The sequence below is a fragment of the Petromyzon marinus genome, unplaced genomic scaffold, assembly GCF_048934315.1.
Source record: "Petromyzon marinus isolate PM22_M1 ecotype Great Lakes invasive population unplaced genomic scaffold, UKy_Petmar_22M1.pri1.0 PM_Scaffold_424, whole genome shotgun sequence".
Taxonomy (NCBI): Eukaryota; Metazoa; Chordata; class Hyperoartia; order Petromyzontiformes; family Petromyzontidae; genus Petromyzon; species Petromyzon marinus.
Window position 1 is genome coordinate 61,756 of NW_027423418.1, and position 13,245 is coordinate 75,000.

Sequence of the window (13,245 nt, forward strand, 5' to 3'; positions counted from 1 at the left end):
TCTGGGGGCATCAATAGCAAAGGCCCTTCCTCCAGTTTTTGTACGGCAATAGGGAATGTGAAGCTGGTAAATGAGTGAAGACCTGAGGTCAAATTTGTTCTTTGAAACAGAGAGGAGATCCAGCAGGTAGTCTGCGGATTGTTTTGTAAGCACATCGTGAATAAATAAGATCTGGTGCACAAGCCGTCGAACATTAAGAGATGTTAAGTTTGACCCAATGTAGAGATCACAGTGGTGAGTCCTATATGGGCAGTTCAATGTAAATCTTAAGGCCGAGTGATAGATGGAATCAAGCTTCTTCAGTACAGTACTTGGGGCTGATTTATACATGATGTCACAGTAGTCAAGTAGAGGCAGTATGGCAGCTTTTATCAGTTCCAAACGGAACATTTGGGGGAAGCAGTGCTTGTGTCGATACAGAAAACCAATTTTTATTTTTGTCTTTTTACCAATATAATCAATGTGATCTTCAAAATTCAGTTTTGAATCCAGGATGACCCCAAGATACGTATAGATCTTGACTTGCTCTATTTGACAATTTTTTAAGGAATGTAATTGGGGAAAAATAACTTCCTGCTTTAGTCCTGGTGAGAAGCATAGCACCTTGGTTTTGGAGGTATTCAGGACTAGTTTAAGAGCAACTAGCTGATGTTGTAGTTTGTGGAAATCACCCTGGAGCTTAGCAATCACGTAATCCGGAGAGCAGCCAGCAGCAATCAGTATCAGTCGACCCGTGGCACCTGCTGGGTCTGCCCCGTGACCTCCTGCCAGCGGGCGTTCCACACTTCACGTGGCCTCAGGGTGCACATAGCCTGGCACAAACGTCGTGGTGACGTCACCGCCACTTAGTGGCGAATGGCGGTTGTTGTTGTTGTATCTGTGTGTCTGTAGCTGTCGGAGGGAACCTACCTGGGCTTTGCCAATTTGCCCAATCAAGTTCATCGCAAGTCTGTGAAGAAAGGATTTGAGTTCACACTCATGGTGGTTGGTGAGCCAACAACAACAACTGCCTTAGTCTGGCTCTATGAGCCTCACTGATTAACACTGAACCCTGTGGGAGTCTTAGTCTGACTCTGTGAGCCTCACTGATTAACACTGAACCCTGTGGGAGCCTTAGTCTGGCTCTATGAGCCTCACTGATTAACACTGAACCCTGTGGGAGCCTCAGTCTGGCTCTATGAGCCTCACTGATTAACACTGAACCCTGTGGGAGTCTTAGTCTGACTCTGTGAGTCTCACTGATTAACACTGAACCCTGTGGGAGCCTTAGTCTGGCTCTATGAGCCTCACTGATTAACACTGAACCCTCTGGGAGCCTTAGTCTGGCTCTGTGAGTCTCACTGATTAACACTGAACCCTGTGGGAGCCTTAGTCTGGCTCTATGAGCCTCACTGATTAACACTGAACCCTGTGGGAGTCTTAGTCTGGCTCTGTGAGCCTCACTGATTAACACTGAACCCTGTGGGAGCCTCAGTCTGGCTCTGTGAGCCTCACTGATTAACAGTGAACCCTGTGGGAGCCTTAGTCTGGCTCTGTGAGTCTCACTGATTAACACTGAACCCTGTGGGAGCCTCGGTCTGACTCTGTGAGCCTCACTGATTAACACTGAACCCTGTGGGAGCCTTAGTCTGGCTCTATGAGCCTCACTGATTAACACTGAACTCTGTGGGAGTCTTAGTCTGGCTCTATGAGCCTCACTGATTAACACTGAACCCTGTGGGAGCCTCGGTCTGGCTCTGTGAGTCTCAGTGATTAACACTGAACCCTGTGGGAGCCTTAGTCTGGCTCTGTGAGCCTCACTGATTAACACTGAACCCTGTGGGAGCCTCAGTCTGGCTCTGTGAGTCTCACTGATTAACACTGAACCCTGTGGGAGCCTCAGTCTGGCTCTGTGAGCCTCACTGATTAACACTGAACCCTGTGGGAGCCTCAGTCTGGCTCTGTGAGCCTCATTAATTTATGATGATGTAGATGCTGATGATGGTGATGATGTTGCCTCACTGATTAACACTGACTCTATGAGCCTCACTGATTAACACTGAACCCTGTGGGAGCCTTAGTCTGGCTCTATGAGTCTCACTGATTAACACTGAACCCTGTGGGAGCCTCGGTCTGACTCTGTGAGCCTCACTGATTAACACTGAACCCTGTGGGAGCCTTAGTCTGGCTCTGTGAGCCTCACTGATTAACACTGAACCCTGTGGGAGCCTCGGTCTGACTCTGTGAGTCTCCCTGATTAACACTGAACCCTGTGGGAGCCTTAGTCTGACTCTGTGAGTCTCACTGATTAACACTGAACCCTGTGGGAGCCTTAGTCTGGCTCTGTGAGTCTCACTGATTAACATTGAACCCTGTGGGAGCCTCAGTCTGACTCTGTGAGTCTCCCTGATTAACACTGAACCCTGTGGGAGCCTCAGTCTGGCTCTGTGAGCCTCACTGATTAACACTGAACCCTGTGGGAGCCTCAGTCTGGCTCTGTGAGCCTCATTAATTTATGATGATGTAGATGCTGATGATGGTGATGATGTTGCCTCACTGATTAACACTGACTCTATGAGCCTCACTGATTAACACTGAACCCTGTGGGAGCCTTAGTCTGGCTCTATGAGTCTCACTGATTAACACTGAACCCTGTGGGAGCCTCGGTCTGACTCTGTGAGCCTCACTGATTAACACTGAACCCTGTGGGAGCCTTAGTCTGGCTCTGTGAGCCTCACTGATTAACACTGAACCCTGTGGGAGCCTCGGTCTGACTCTGTGAGTCTCCCTGATTAACACTGAACCCTGTGGGAGCCTTAGTCTGACTCTGTGAGTCTCACTGATTAACACTGAACCCTGTGGGAGCCTTAGTCTGGCTCTGTGAGTCTCACTGATTAACATTGAACCCTGTGGGAGCCTCAGTCTGACTCTGTGAGTCTCCCTGATTAACACTGAACCCTGTGGGAGCCTCAGTCTGACTCTGTGAGTCTCCCTGATTAACACTGAACCCTGTGGGAGTCTTAGTCTGGCTCTATGAGCCTCACTGATTAACACTGAACCCTGTGGGAGCCTCGGTCTGACTCTGTGAGCCTCACTGATTAACACTGAACCCTGTGGGAGCCTTAGTCTGGCTCTATGAGCCTCACTGATTAACACTGAACTCTGTGGGAGTCTTAGTCTGGCTCTATGAGCCTCACTGATTAACACTGAACCCTGTGGGAGCCTCGGTCTGGCTCTGTGAGTCTCAGTGATTAACACTGAACCCTGTGGGAGCCTTAGTCTGGCTCTGTGAGCCTCACTGATTAACACTGAACCCTGTGGGAGCCTCAGTCTGGCTCTGTGAGTCTCACTGATTAACACTGAACCCTGTGGGAGCCTCAGTCTGGCTCTGTGAGCCTCACTGATTAACACTGAACCCTGTGGGAGCCTCAGTCTGGCTCTGTGAGCCTCATTAATTTATGATGATGTAGATGCTGATGATGGTGATGATGTTGCCTCACTGATTAACACTGACTCTATGAGCCTCACTGATTAACACTGAACCCTGTGGGAGCCTTAGTCTGGCTCTATGAGTCTCACTGATTAACACTGAACCCTGTGGGAGCCTCGGTCTGACTCTGTGAGCCTCACTGATTAACACTGAACCCTGTGGGAGCCTTAGTCTGGCTCTGTGAGCCTCACTGATTAACACTGAACCCTGTGGGAGCCTCGGTCTGACTCTGTGAGTCTCCCTGATTAACACTGAACCCTGTGGGAGCCTTAGTCTGACTCTGTGAGTCTCACTGATTAACACTGAACCCTGTGGGAGCCTTAGTCTGGCTCTGTGAGTCTCACTGATTAACATTGAACCCTGTGGGAGCCTCAGTCTGACTCTGTGAGTCTCCCTGATTAACACTGAACCCTGTGGGAGCCTCAGTCTGACTCTGTGAGTCTCCCTGATTAACACTGAACCCTGTGGGAGTCTTAGTCTGGCTCTATGAGCCTCACTGATTAACACTGAACCCTGTGGGAGCCTCGGTCTGGCTCTGTGAGTCTCAGTGATTAACACTGAACCCTGTGGGAGCCTTAGTCTGGCTCTGTGAGCCTCACTGATTAACACTGAACCCTGTGGGAGCCTTAGTCTGACTCTATGAGCCTCACTGATTAACACTGAACCCTGTGGGAGCCTTAGTCTGGCTCTATGAGTCTCACTGATTAACACTGAACCCTGTGGGAGCCTCAGTCTGGCTCTGTGAGTCTCACTGATTAACACTGAACCCTGTGGGAGCCTTAGTCTGGCTCTGTGAGTCTCACTGATTAACATTGAACCCTGTGGGAGCCTCAGTCTGACTCTGTGAGTCTCCCTGATTAACACTGAACCCTGTGGGAGCCTCAGTCTGACTCTGTGAGTCTCCCTGATTAACACTGAACCCTGTGGGAGCCTTAGTCTGACTCTGTGAGTCTCACTGATTAACACTGAACCCTGTGGGAGCCTTAGTCTGGCTCTGTGAGCCTCACTGATTAACACTGAACCCTGTGGGAGTCTTAGTCTGGCTCTGTGAGCCTCACTGATTAACACTGAACCCTGTGGGAGCCTTAGTCTGGCTCTATGAGCCTCACTGATTAACACTGAACCCTGTGGGAGCCTCGGTCTGACTCTGTGAGTCTCCCTGATTAACACTGAACCCTGTGGGAGCCTTAGTCTGACTCTGTGAGTCTCACTGATTAACACTGAACCCTGTGGGAGCCTTAGTCTGGCTCTATGAGCCTCACTGATTAACACTGAACCCTGTGGGAGCCTCGGTCTGACTCTGTGAGTCTCCCTGATTAACACTGAACCCTGTGGGAGCCTTAGTCTGACTCTGTGAGTCTCACTGATTAACACTGAACCCTGTGGGAGCCTTAGTCTGGCTCTGTGAGTCTCACTGATTAACATTGAACCCTGTGGGAGCCTCAGTCTGACTCTGTGAGTCTCCCTGATTAACACTGAACCCTGTGGGAGCCTCAGTCTGACTCTGTGAGTCTCCCTGATTAACACTGAACCCTGTGGGAGCCTTAGTCTGACTCTGTGAGTCTCACTGATTAACACTGAACCCTGTGGGAGCCTTAGTCTGGCTCTGTGAGCCTCACTGATTAACACTGAACCCTGTGGGAGTCTTAGTCTGGCTCTGTGAGCCTCACTGATTAACACTGAACCCTGTGGGAGCCTTAGTCTGGCTCTATGAGCCTCACTGATTAACACTGAACCCTGTGGGAGCCTTAGTCTGGCTCTGTGAGTCTCACTGATTAACACTGAACCCTGTGGGAGCCTTAGTCTGGCTCTGTGAGTCTCACTGATTAACACTGAACCCTGTGGGAGCCTTAGTCTGGCTCTGTGAGTCTCACTGATTAATACTGGACCCTGTGGGAGCCTTAGTCTGGCTCTATGAGTCGCACTGATTAACACTGAACCATGTGGGAGCCTTAGTCTGGCTCTGTGAGCCTCACTGATTAACACTGAACCCTGTGGGAGCCTCGGTCTGGCTCTGTGAGTCTCACTGATTAACACTGAACCCTGTGGGAGCCTTAGTCTGGCTCTGTGAGCCTCACTGATTAACACTGAACCCTGTGGGAGCCTTAGTCTGACTCTGTGAGTCTCACTGATTAACACTGAACCCTGTGGGAGCCTTAGTCTGGCTCTGTGAGTCTCCCTGATTAACACTGAACCCTGTGGGAGCCTTAGTCTGACTCTGTGAGTCTCCCTGACTAACACTGCACCCTGTGGGAGCCTTAGTCTGACTCTGTGAGCCTCACTGATTAACACTGAACCGTGTGGGAGCCTTAGTCTGGCTCTGTGAGTCTCACTGATTAACACTGAACCCTGTGGGAGCCTTAGTCTGGCTCTGTGAGTCTCACTGATTAACACTGAACCCTGTGGGAGCCTTAGTCTGGCTCTATGAGTCTCAGTGATTAACACTGAACCCTGTGGGAGCCTTAGTCTGGCTCTGTGAGTCTCACTGATTAACACTGAACCCTGTGGGAGCCTTAGTCTGGCTCTGTGAGCCTCACTGATTAACACTGAACCCTGTGGGAGCCTCAGTCTGGCTCTGTGAGTCTCACTGATTAACACTGAACCCTGTGGGAGCCTTAGTCTGGCTCTGTGAGTCTCACTGATTAACACTGAACCCTGTGGGAGCCTTAGTCTGGCTCTGTGAGTCTCACTGATTAACACTGAACCCTGTGGGAGCCTCAGTCTGGCTCTGTGAGCCTCACTGATTAACACTGAACCCTGTGGGAGCCTCAGTCTGGCTCTGTGAGTCTCACTGATTAACACTGAACCCTGTGGGAGCCTCAGTCTGACTCTGTGAGTCTCACTGATTAACACTGAACCCTGTGGGAGCCTTAGTCTGGCTCTGTGAGTCTCACTGATTAACACTGAACCCTGTGGGAGCCTCAGTCTGACTCTATGAGCCTCACTGATTAACACTGAACCCTGTGGGAGCCTTGGTCTGGCTCTATGAGCCTCACTGATTAACACTGAACCCTGTGGGAGCCTCAGTCTGGCTCTGTGAGCCTCACTGATTAACATTGAACCCTGTGGGAGCCTCAGTCTGGCTCTGTGAGCCTCACTGATTAACACTGAACCCTGTGGGAGCCTTAGTCTGGCTCTATGAGCCTCACTGATTAACACTGAACCCTGTGGGAGCCTTAGTCTGTCTCTGTGAGCCTCACTGATTAACACTGAACCCTGTGGGAGCCTTAGTCTGGCTCTGTGAGTCTCACTGATTAACACTGAACCCTGTGGGAGCCTTAGTCTGGCTCTGTGAGTCTCAGTGATTAACACTGAACCCTGTGGGAGCCTCGGTCTGGCTCTATGAGCCTCACTGATTAACACTGAACCCTGTGGGAGCCTCAGTCTGGCTCTGTGAGCCTCACTGATTAACACTGAACCCTGTGGGAGCCTCAGTCTGGCTCTGTGAGCCTCACTGATTAACACTGAACCCTGTGGGAGCCTCAGTCTGGCTCTGTGAGCCTCACTGATTAACACTGAACCCTGTGGGAGCCTCAGTCTGGCTCTGTGAGCCTCATGAATGTATGATGATGTAGATGCTGATGATGGTGATGATGTTGTTGACGATGTAGGTGAGTCTGGCCTGGGCAAGTCGACTCTCATCGACAGCCTCTTCCTCACTGACCTCTACCCAGAGAGACTCATCCTAGGGGCGGCCGGTGAGAGAAGTCCTCACGGGTACCACGTGGGTGTGAGGGTCACACACAGCGTGGTGGGTGTAGTGGGTGGGTGTAGTGGGTGGGTGTAGTGGGTGGGTGTGGTGGGTAGGTGTAGTGGGTGGGTGTGAGGGTCACACACAGCGTGGTGGGTGTAGTGGGTGGGTGTGAGGGTCACACACAGCGTGGTGGGTGTAGTGGGTGGGTGTAGTGGGTGGGTGTCAGGGACACACACAGCGTGGTGGGTGTAGTGGGTGGGTGTAGTGGGTGGGTGTCAGGGTCACACACAGCGTGGTGGGTATAGTGGGTGGGTGTAGTGGGTGGGTGTGGTGGGTAGGTGTAGTGGGTGGGTGTGAGGGTCACACACAGCGTGGTGGGTGTAGTGGGTGGGTGTAGTGGGTGGGTGTAGTGGGTGGGTGTGAGGGTCACACACAGCGTGGTGGGTGTAGTGGGTGGGTGTAGTGGGTGGGTGTAGTGGGTGGGTGTGGTGGGTAGGTGTAGTGGGTGGGTGTGAGGGTCACACACAGCGTGGTGGGTGTAGTGGGTGGGTGTAGTGGGTGGGTGTGGTGGGTGGGTGTGGTGGGTAGGTGTAGTGGGTGGGTGTGAGGGTCACACACAGCGTGGTGGGTGTAGTGGGTGGGTGTAGTGGGTGGGTGTAGTGGGTGGGTGTGGTGGGTAGGTGTAGTGGGTGGGTGTGAGGGTCACACACAGCGTGGTGGGTGTAGTGGGTGGGTGTGAGGGTCACACACAGCGTGGTGGGTGTAGTGGGTGGGTGTAGTGGGTGGGTGTGGTGGGTGGGTGTAGTGGGTAGGTGTAGTGGGTGGGTGTGAGGGTCACACACAGCGTGGTGGGTGTAGTGGGTGGGTGTGAGGGTCACACACAGCGTGGTGGGTGTAGTGGGTGGGTGTAGTGGGTGGGTGTCAGGGACACACACAGCGTGGTGGGTGTAGTGGGTGGGTGTAGTGGGTGGGTGTCAGGGTCACACACAGCGTGGTGGGTATAGTGGGTGGGTGTAGTGGGTGGGTGTGGTGGGTAGGTGTAGTGGGTGGGTGTGAGGGTCACACACAGCGTGGTGGGTGTAGTGGGTGGGTGTAGTGGGTGGGTGTAGTGGGTGGGTGTGAGGGTCACACACAGCGTGGTGGGTGTAGTGGGTGGGTGTAGTGGGTGGGTGTAGTGGGTGGGTGTGGTGGGTAGGTGTAGTGGGTGGGTGTGAGGGTCACACACAGCGTGGTGGGTGTAGTGGGTGGGTGTAGTGGGTGGGTGTGGTGGGTGGGTGTGGTGGGTAGGTGTAGTGGGTGGGTGTGAGGGTCACACACAGCGTGGTGGGTGTAGTGGGTGGGTGTAGTGGGTGGGTGTAGTGGGTGGGTGTGGTGGGTAGGTGTAGTGGGTGGGTGTGAGGGTCACACACAGCGTGGTGGGTGTAGTGGGTGGGTGTGAGGGTCACACACAGCGTGGTGGGTGTAGTGGGTGGGTGTAGTGGGTGGGTGTGGTGGGTGGGTGTAGTGGGTAGGTGTAGTGGGTGGGTGTGAGGGTCACACACAGCGTGGTGGGTGTAGTGGGTGGGTGTAGTGGGTGGGTGTAGTGGGTGGGTGTGGTGGGTAGGTGTAGTGGGTGGGTGTGGTGGGTAGGTGTAGTGGGTGGGTGTGAGGGTCACACACAGCGTGGTGGGTGTAGTGGGTGGGTGTGAGGGTCACACACAGCGTGGTGGGTGTAGTGGGTGGGTGTAGTGGGTGGGTGTGGTGGGTGGGTGTGGTGGGTAGGTGTAGTGGGTGGGTGTGAGGGTCACACACAGCGTGGTGGGTGTAGTGGGTGGGTGTAGTGGGTGGGTGTGGTGGGTAGGTGTAGTGGGTGGGTGTGAGGGTCACACACAGCGTGGTGGGTGTAGTGGGTGGGTGTAGTGGGTGGGTGTAGTGGGTGGGTGTGGTGGGTAGGTGTAGTGGGTGGGTGTGAGGGTCACACACAGCGTGGTGGGTGTAGTGGGTGGGTGTCAGGGACACACACAGCGTGGTGGGTGTAGTGGGTGGGTGTAGTGGGTGGGTGTAGTGGGTGGGTGTCAGGGTCACACACAGCGTGGTGGGTGTAGTGGGTGGGTGTAGTGGGTGGGTGTCAGGGTCACACACAGCGTGGTGGGTATAGTGGGTGGGTGTAGTGGATGGGTGTAGTGGGTGGGTGTCAGGGGCACACACAGCGTGGTGGGTATAGTGGGTGGGTGTAGTGGGTGGGTGTAGTGGGTAGGTGTCAGGGTCACACACAGCGTGGTGGGTATAGTGGGTGGGTGTAGTGGGTGGGTGTAGTGGGTGGGTGTCAGGGACACACACAGCGTGTTGGGTGTAGTGGGTGGGTGTCAGGGTCACACACAGCGTGGTGGGTGTAGTGGGTGGGTGTAGTGGGTGGGTGTCAGGGTCACACACAGCGTGGTGGGTGTAGTGGGTGGGTGTCAGGGACACACACAGCGTGGTGGGTGTAGTGGGTGGGTGTAGTGGGTGGGTGTAGTGAGTGGGTGTAGTGGGTAGGTGTAGTGGGTTGATGGGTGAGCCGGTGAGTGAAGGAGCAGGTGGGTGAATGGGTGAGTGAGCGGTTGGGTGAGTAAGTGAGCGGGTGAGTGAGCGGTTTGGTAAGTGAGCAGGTGAGTGAGTAAGTGAGCGGGTGAGTGAGTGAGCGGCTGAGTGAATGGGTGAGTGAGCGGGTGAGTGAGCGGTTAGTTGAGTGAGCGGTGGGGTGAGCGAGCAGGTGAGTGAGTGAGCGGGTGAGTGAGCGGTGTGTGTGTGTGTGGGTGACGAGTGGGTGAGCGTGTGTGTGAGCGGTGTGTGTGTGTGGGTGAGCGTATGGTTGAACGGTGTGTGTGTGCATGTGTGTGTGCGTGTGAGTGTGTGGGTGTGTGGGTGCGTGGGTGTGTGTGTGTGGGTGTGTGTGTGTGTGCGTGTGAGTGTGTGGGTGTGTGGGTGCGTGGGTGTGTGTGTGTGGGTGTGTGTGTGTGTGTGCGTGTGAGTGTGTGGGTGTGTGGGTGCGTGGGTGTGTGTGTGTGGGTGTGTGTGTGGGTGTATTTGGGTGTGTGTGTGTGGGGGTGTGGGTGCGTGGGTGTGTGTGTGTGGGGGTGTGTGTGTGTCAGAGCGGCTGAATCGCACCGTAGCGATCGAGGCCACAACGGTGGACATTGAGGAGCGGGGGGTGAAGCTTCGCCTCACCGTGGTGGACACTCCGGGATACGGAGACTCACTCGACAGCTCCTCCTGGTGCGCTCACCACTCACTCACCACTCACTCGCTCACCCACCCACTCACTCACCCACCCACTCACTCACCCCCCCAATCACCCACTCACCCACCCACTCACTCACTCACCAACCCACTCACTCACCACTCACCCACCCACTCACCCACCCACTCTCTCACCCACCCACCCACTCACTCACTGACCCACCCACTCACCCACCCACCCACCCACTCACTCACTCACTCACCCACCCACTCACTCACCCACTCACTCACTCACCCACTCACTCACTCACTCACCCACCCACTCACCCACTCACTCACCCACCCACCCACCCACTCACCCACCCACTCACCCACCCACCCACTCACTCACTCACCCACCCACTCATTCACTCACCCACCCACCCACTCACCCACTCACTCACCCACCCACCCACCCACTCACTCACTTACTCACCCACCCTCTCACTCACTCACTCACCCACTTACTCACCCACCCTCTCACTCACTCACTCACCCACTCACTCACTCACCCACTCACTCACTCACCCACTCACTCACCCACTCACCCACCCACTCACCCACTCACTCACCCAGTCACTCACCCACTCACTCACCCACTCACTCACCCAACCTCTCACTCACCCACTCACCCACTCACTCACTCACTCACCCACCCACTCACCCACCCACTCACTCACTCACTCACCCACCCTCTCACTCACCCACCCACTCACCCACCCACTCACTCACCCACCCTCTCACTCACCCACTCACCCACTCACTCACTCACTCACCCACCCACTCACCCTCTCACTCACCCACCCACTCACCCTCTCACTCACTCACCCACCCACTCACTTACTCACCCACCCACTCACTCACCCACCCACCCACCCACCCACTCACCCACCCACCCACTCACTCACTCACTCACCCACCCACTCACTCACCCACTCACTCACCCACCCACTCACCCACTCACTCGCCCACCTACCCACTCACTCACTTACTCACCCACCCTCTCACTCACTCACTCACCCACTCACTCACTCACCCACTCACTCACTCACCCACTCACCCACACACTCACTCACTCACTCACCCACTCACCCACTCACTCACCCACTCACTTACCCAGTCACTCACCCACTCACTCACCCACTCACTCACCCACCCTCTCACTCACCCACTCACTCACTCACTCACCCACTCACTCACTCACTCACCCACCCACCCACCCACTCACTCACTCACTCACCCACCCACTCACTCACCCACTCACTCACCCACCCACTCACCCACTCACTCACCCGTCCACCCACTCACTCACTTACTCACCCACCCTCTCACTCACTCACTCACCCACTCACTCACTCACCCACTCACCCACACACTCACTCACTCACCCACTCACCCACTCACTCACTCACTCACCCAGTCACTCACCCACTCACTCACCCACTCACTCACCCACCCTCTCACTCACTCACTCACTCGCTCACCCACTCACCCACTCACCCTCTCACTCACCCACCCACTGACTCACTCACCCACCCTCTCACTCACCCACCCACTGACTCACTCACCCACCCTCTCACTCACCCTCCCACTCACTCACCCACCCTCTCACTCACCCACTCACTCACCCACTCACCCACTCACCCTCTCACTCACCCACCCACTGACTCACTTACCCACCGTCTCACTCACCCTCCCACTCACTCACCCACCCTCTCACTCACCCTCCCACTCACTCACTCACCCACCCACTCACTCACCACTCACTCACCCACTCACCCTCCCACTTACTCACCCACCCACTCACTCACCACTCACTCACCCACTCACCCACCCACTCACCACCCACTCACCCACCCACTCACCACCCACTCACCCAACCACTCACTCATTCACTCACCCACTCACTCACCCACTCACTCACCCACTCACCCTCCCACTCACCACCCACTCACTCACCCACTCACCCACCCACTCACTCACCCACCCACTCACTCACCCACTGACTCACCCACGCACCCACCCACTCACCCACCCACTGACTCACCCACTCACCCACTCACTCACCACTCACTCACTCACCTACTCACCCACTCACTCACCCACTCACCCACCCACTGACTCACCCACCCAACCACCCACTCACCCACTCACTGACTCACCCACTCACCCACTCACTCACCACTCACTCACTCACCCACCCACTCACTCACCCACTCACTCACTCACCCACCCACCCACCCACTCACCACTCACCCACCCACCCACCCTCTCACCCACCCACTCACTCACCACTCACTCACCCACTCACTCACCACCCACCCTGTCACAAGGTTTGGCTACTTCCTCCGCTATCTGAGGTTTTGCAATCGCCACTCACACACTGTGGGTATGGTGATCGTTGTTGTGTGGAGGTTATTGTTGTGGTTGTTTTTGTTATGATTGTTATGATTGCTGTTATGATTGTTGTTGTTGTGGTTATGATTGTTGTGGTTGTAATTGTTGTTGTGGTTGTTGTTGTTGTGTCCCCAGCTTCGAGTCGATCCTGAGCTACATCGACGCGCAGTATGAGCGCTACCTGCGGGACGAGAGCGGCCTGAACCGCAGGCACCTCGTGGACTACAGAGTGCACTGCTGCTTCTACTTTGTATCACCACACGGACACGGGTGACTCTTTACACACTACTCACGTGTGTGTGTGTGTGTGTAGGTGTGTGTGTGTAGTGTGTAGGTGTGTGTGTAGTTGTGTGTGTAGTGTGTGTAGTGTGTGTGTGGTGTGTGTAGGGTGTGTGTAGGTGTGTGTGTAGTTGTGTGTGTAGTGTGTGTAGTGTGTGTGTGTAGTGTG

General features: G+C 54.8%; 1 protein-coding gene across 1 annotated transcript in view; it reads left to right on the forward strand.

Moving 5' to 3' along the window:
• The window catches only part of LOC142923333 (septin-2-like), a 35,275-nt gene that overhangs the window by 16,637 nt on the left and 5,393 nt on the right, over nucleotides 1–13,245 (forward strand). The window contains exons 3-6 of the mRNA XM_076064406.1: nucleotides 892–988; nucleotides 7,081–7,167; nucleotides 10,274–10,397; nucleotides 12,933–13,067. Of these exons, the coding sequence (XP_075920521.1) occupies nucleotides 892–988; nucleotides 7,081–7,167; nucleotides 10,274–10,397; nucleotides 12,933–13,067 (443 nt within the window). The remainder of the gene's footprint in view (nucleotides 1–891; nucleotides 989–7,080; nucleotides 7,168–10,273; nucleotides 10,398–12,932; nucleotides 13,068–13,245) is intronic.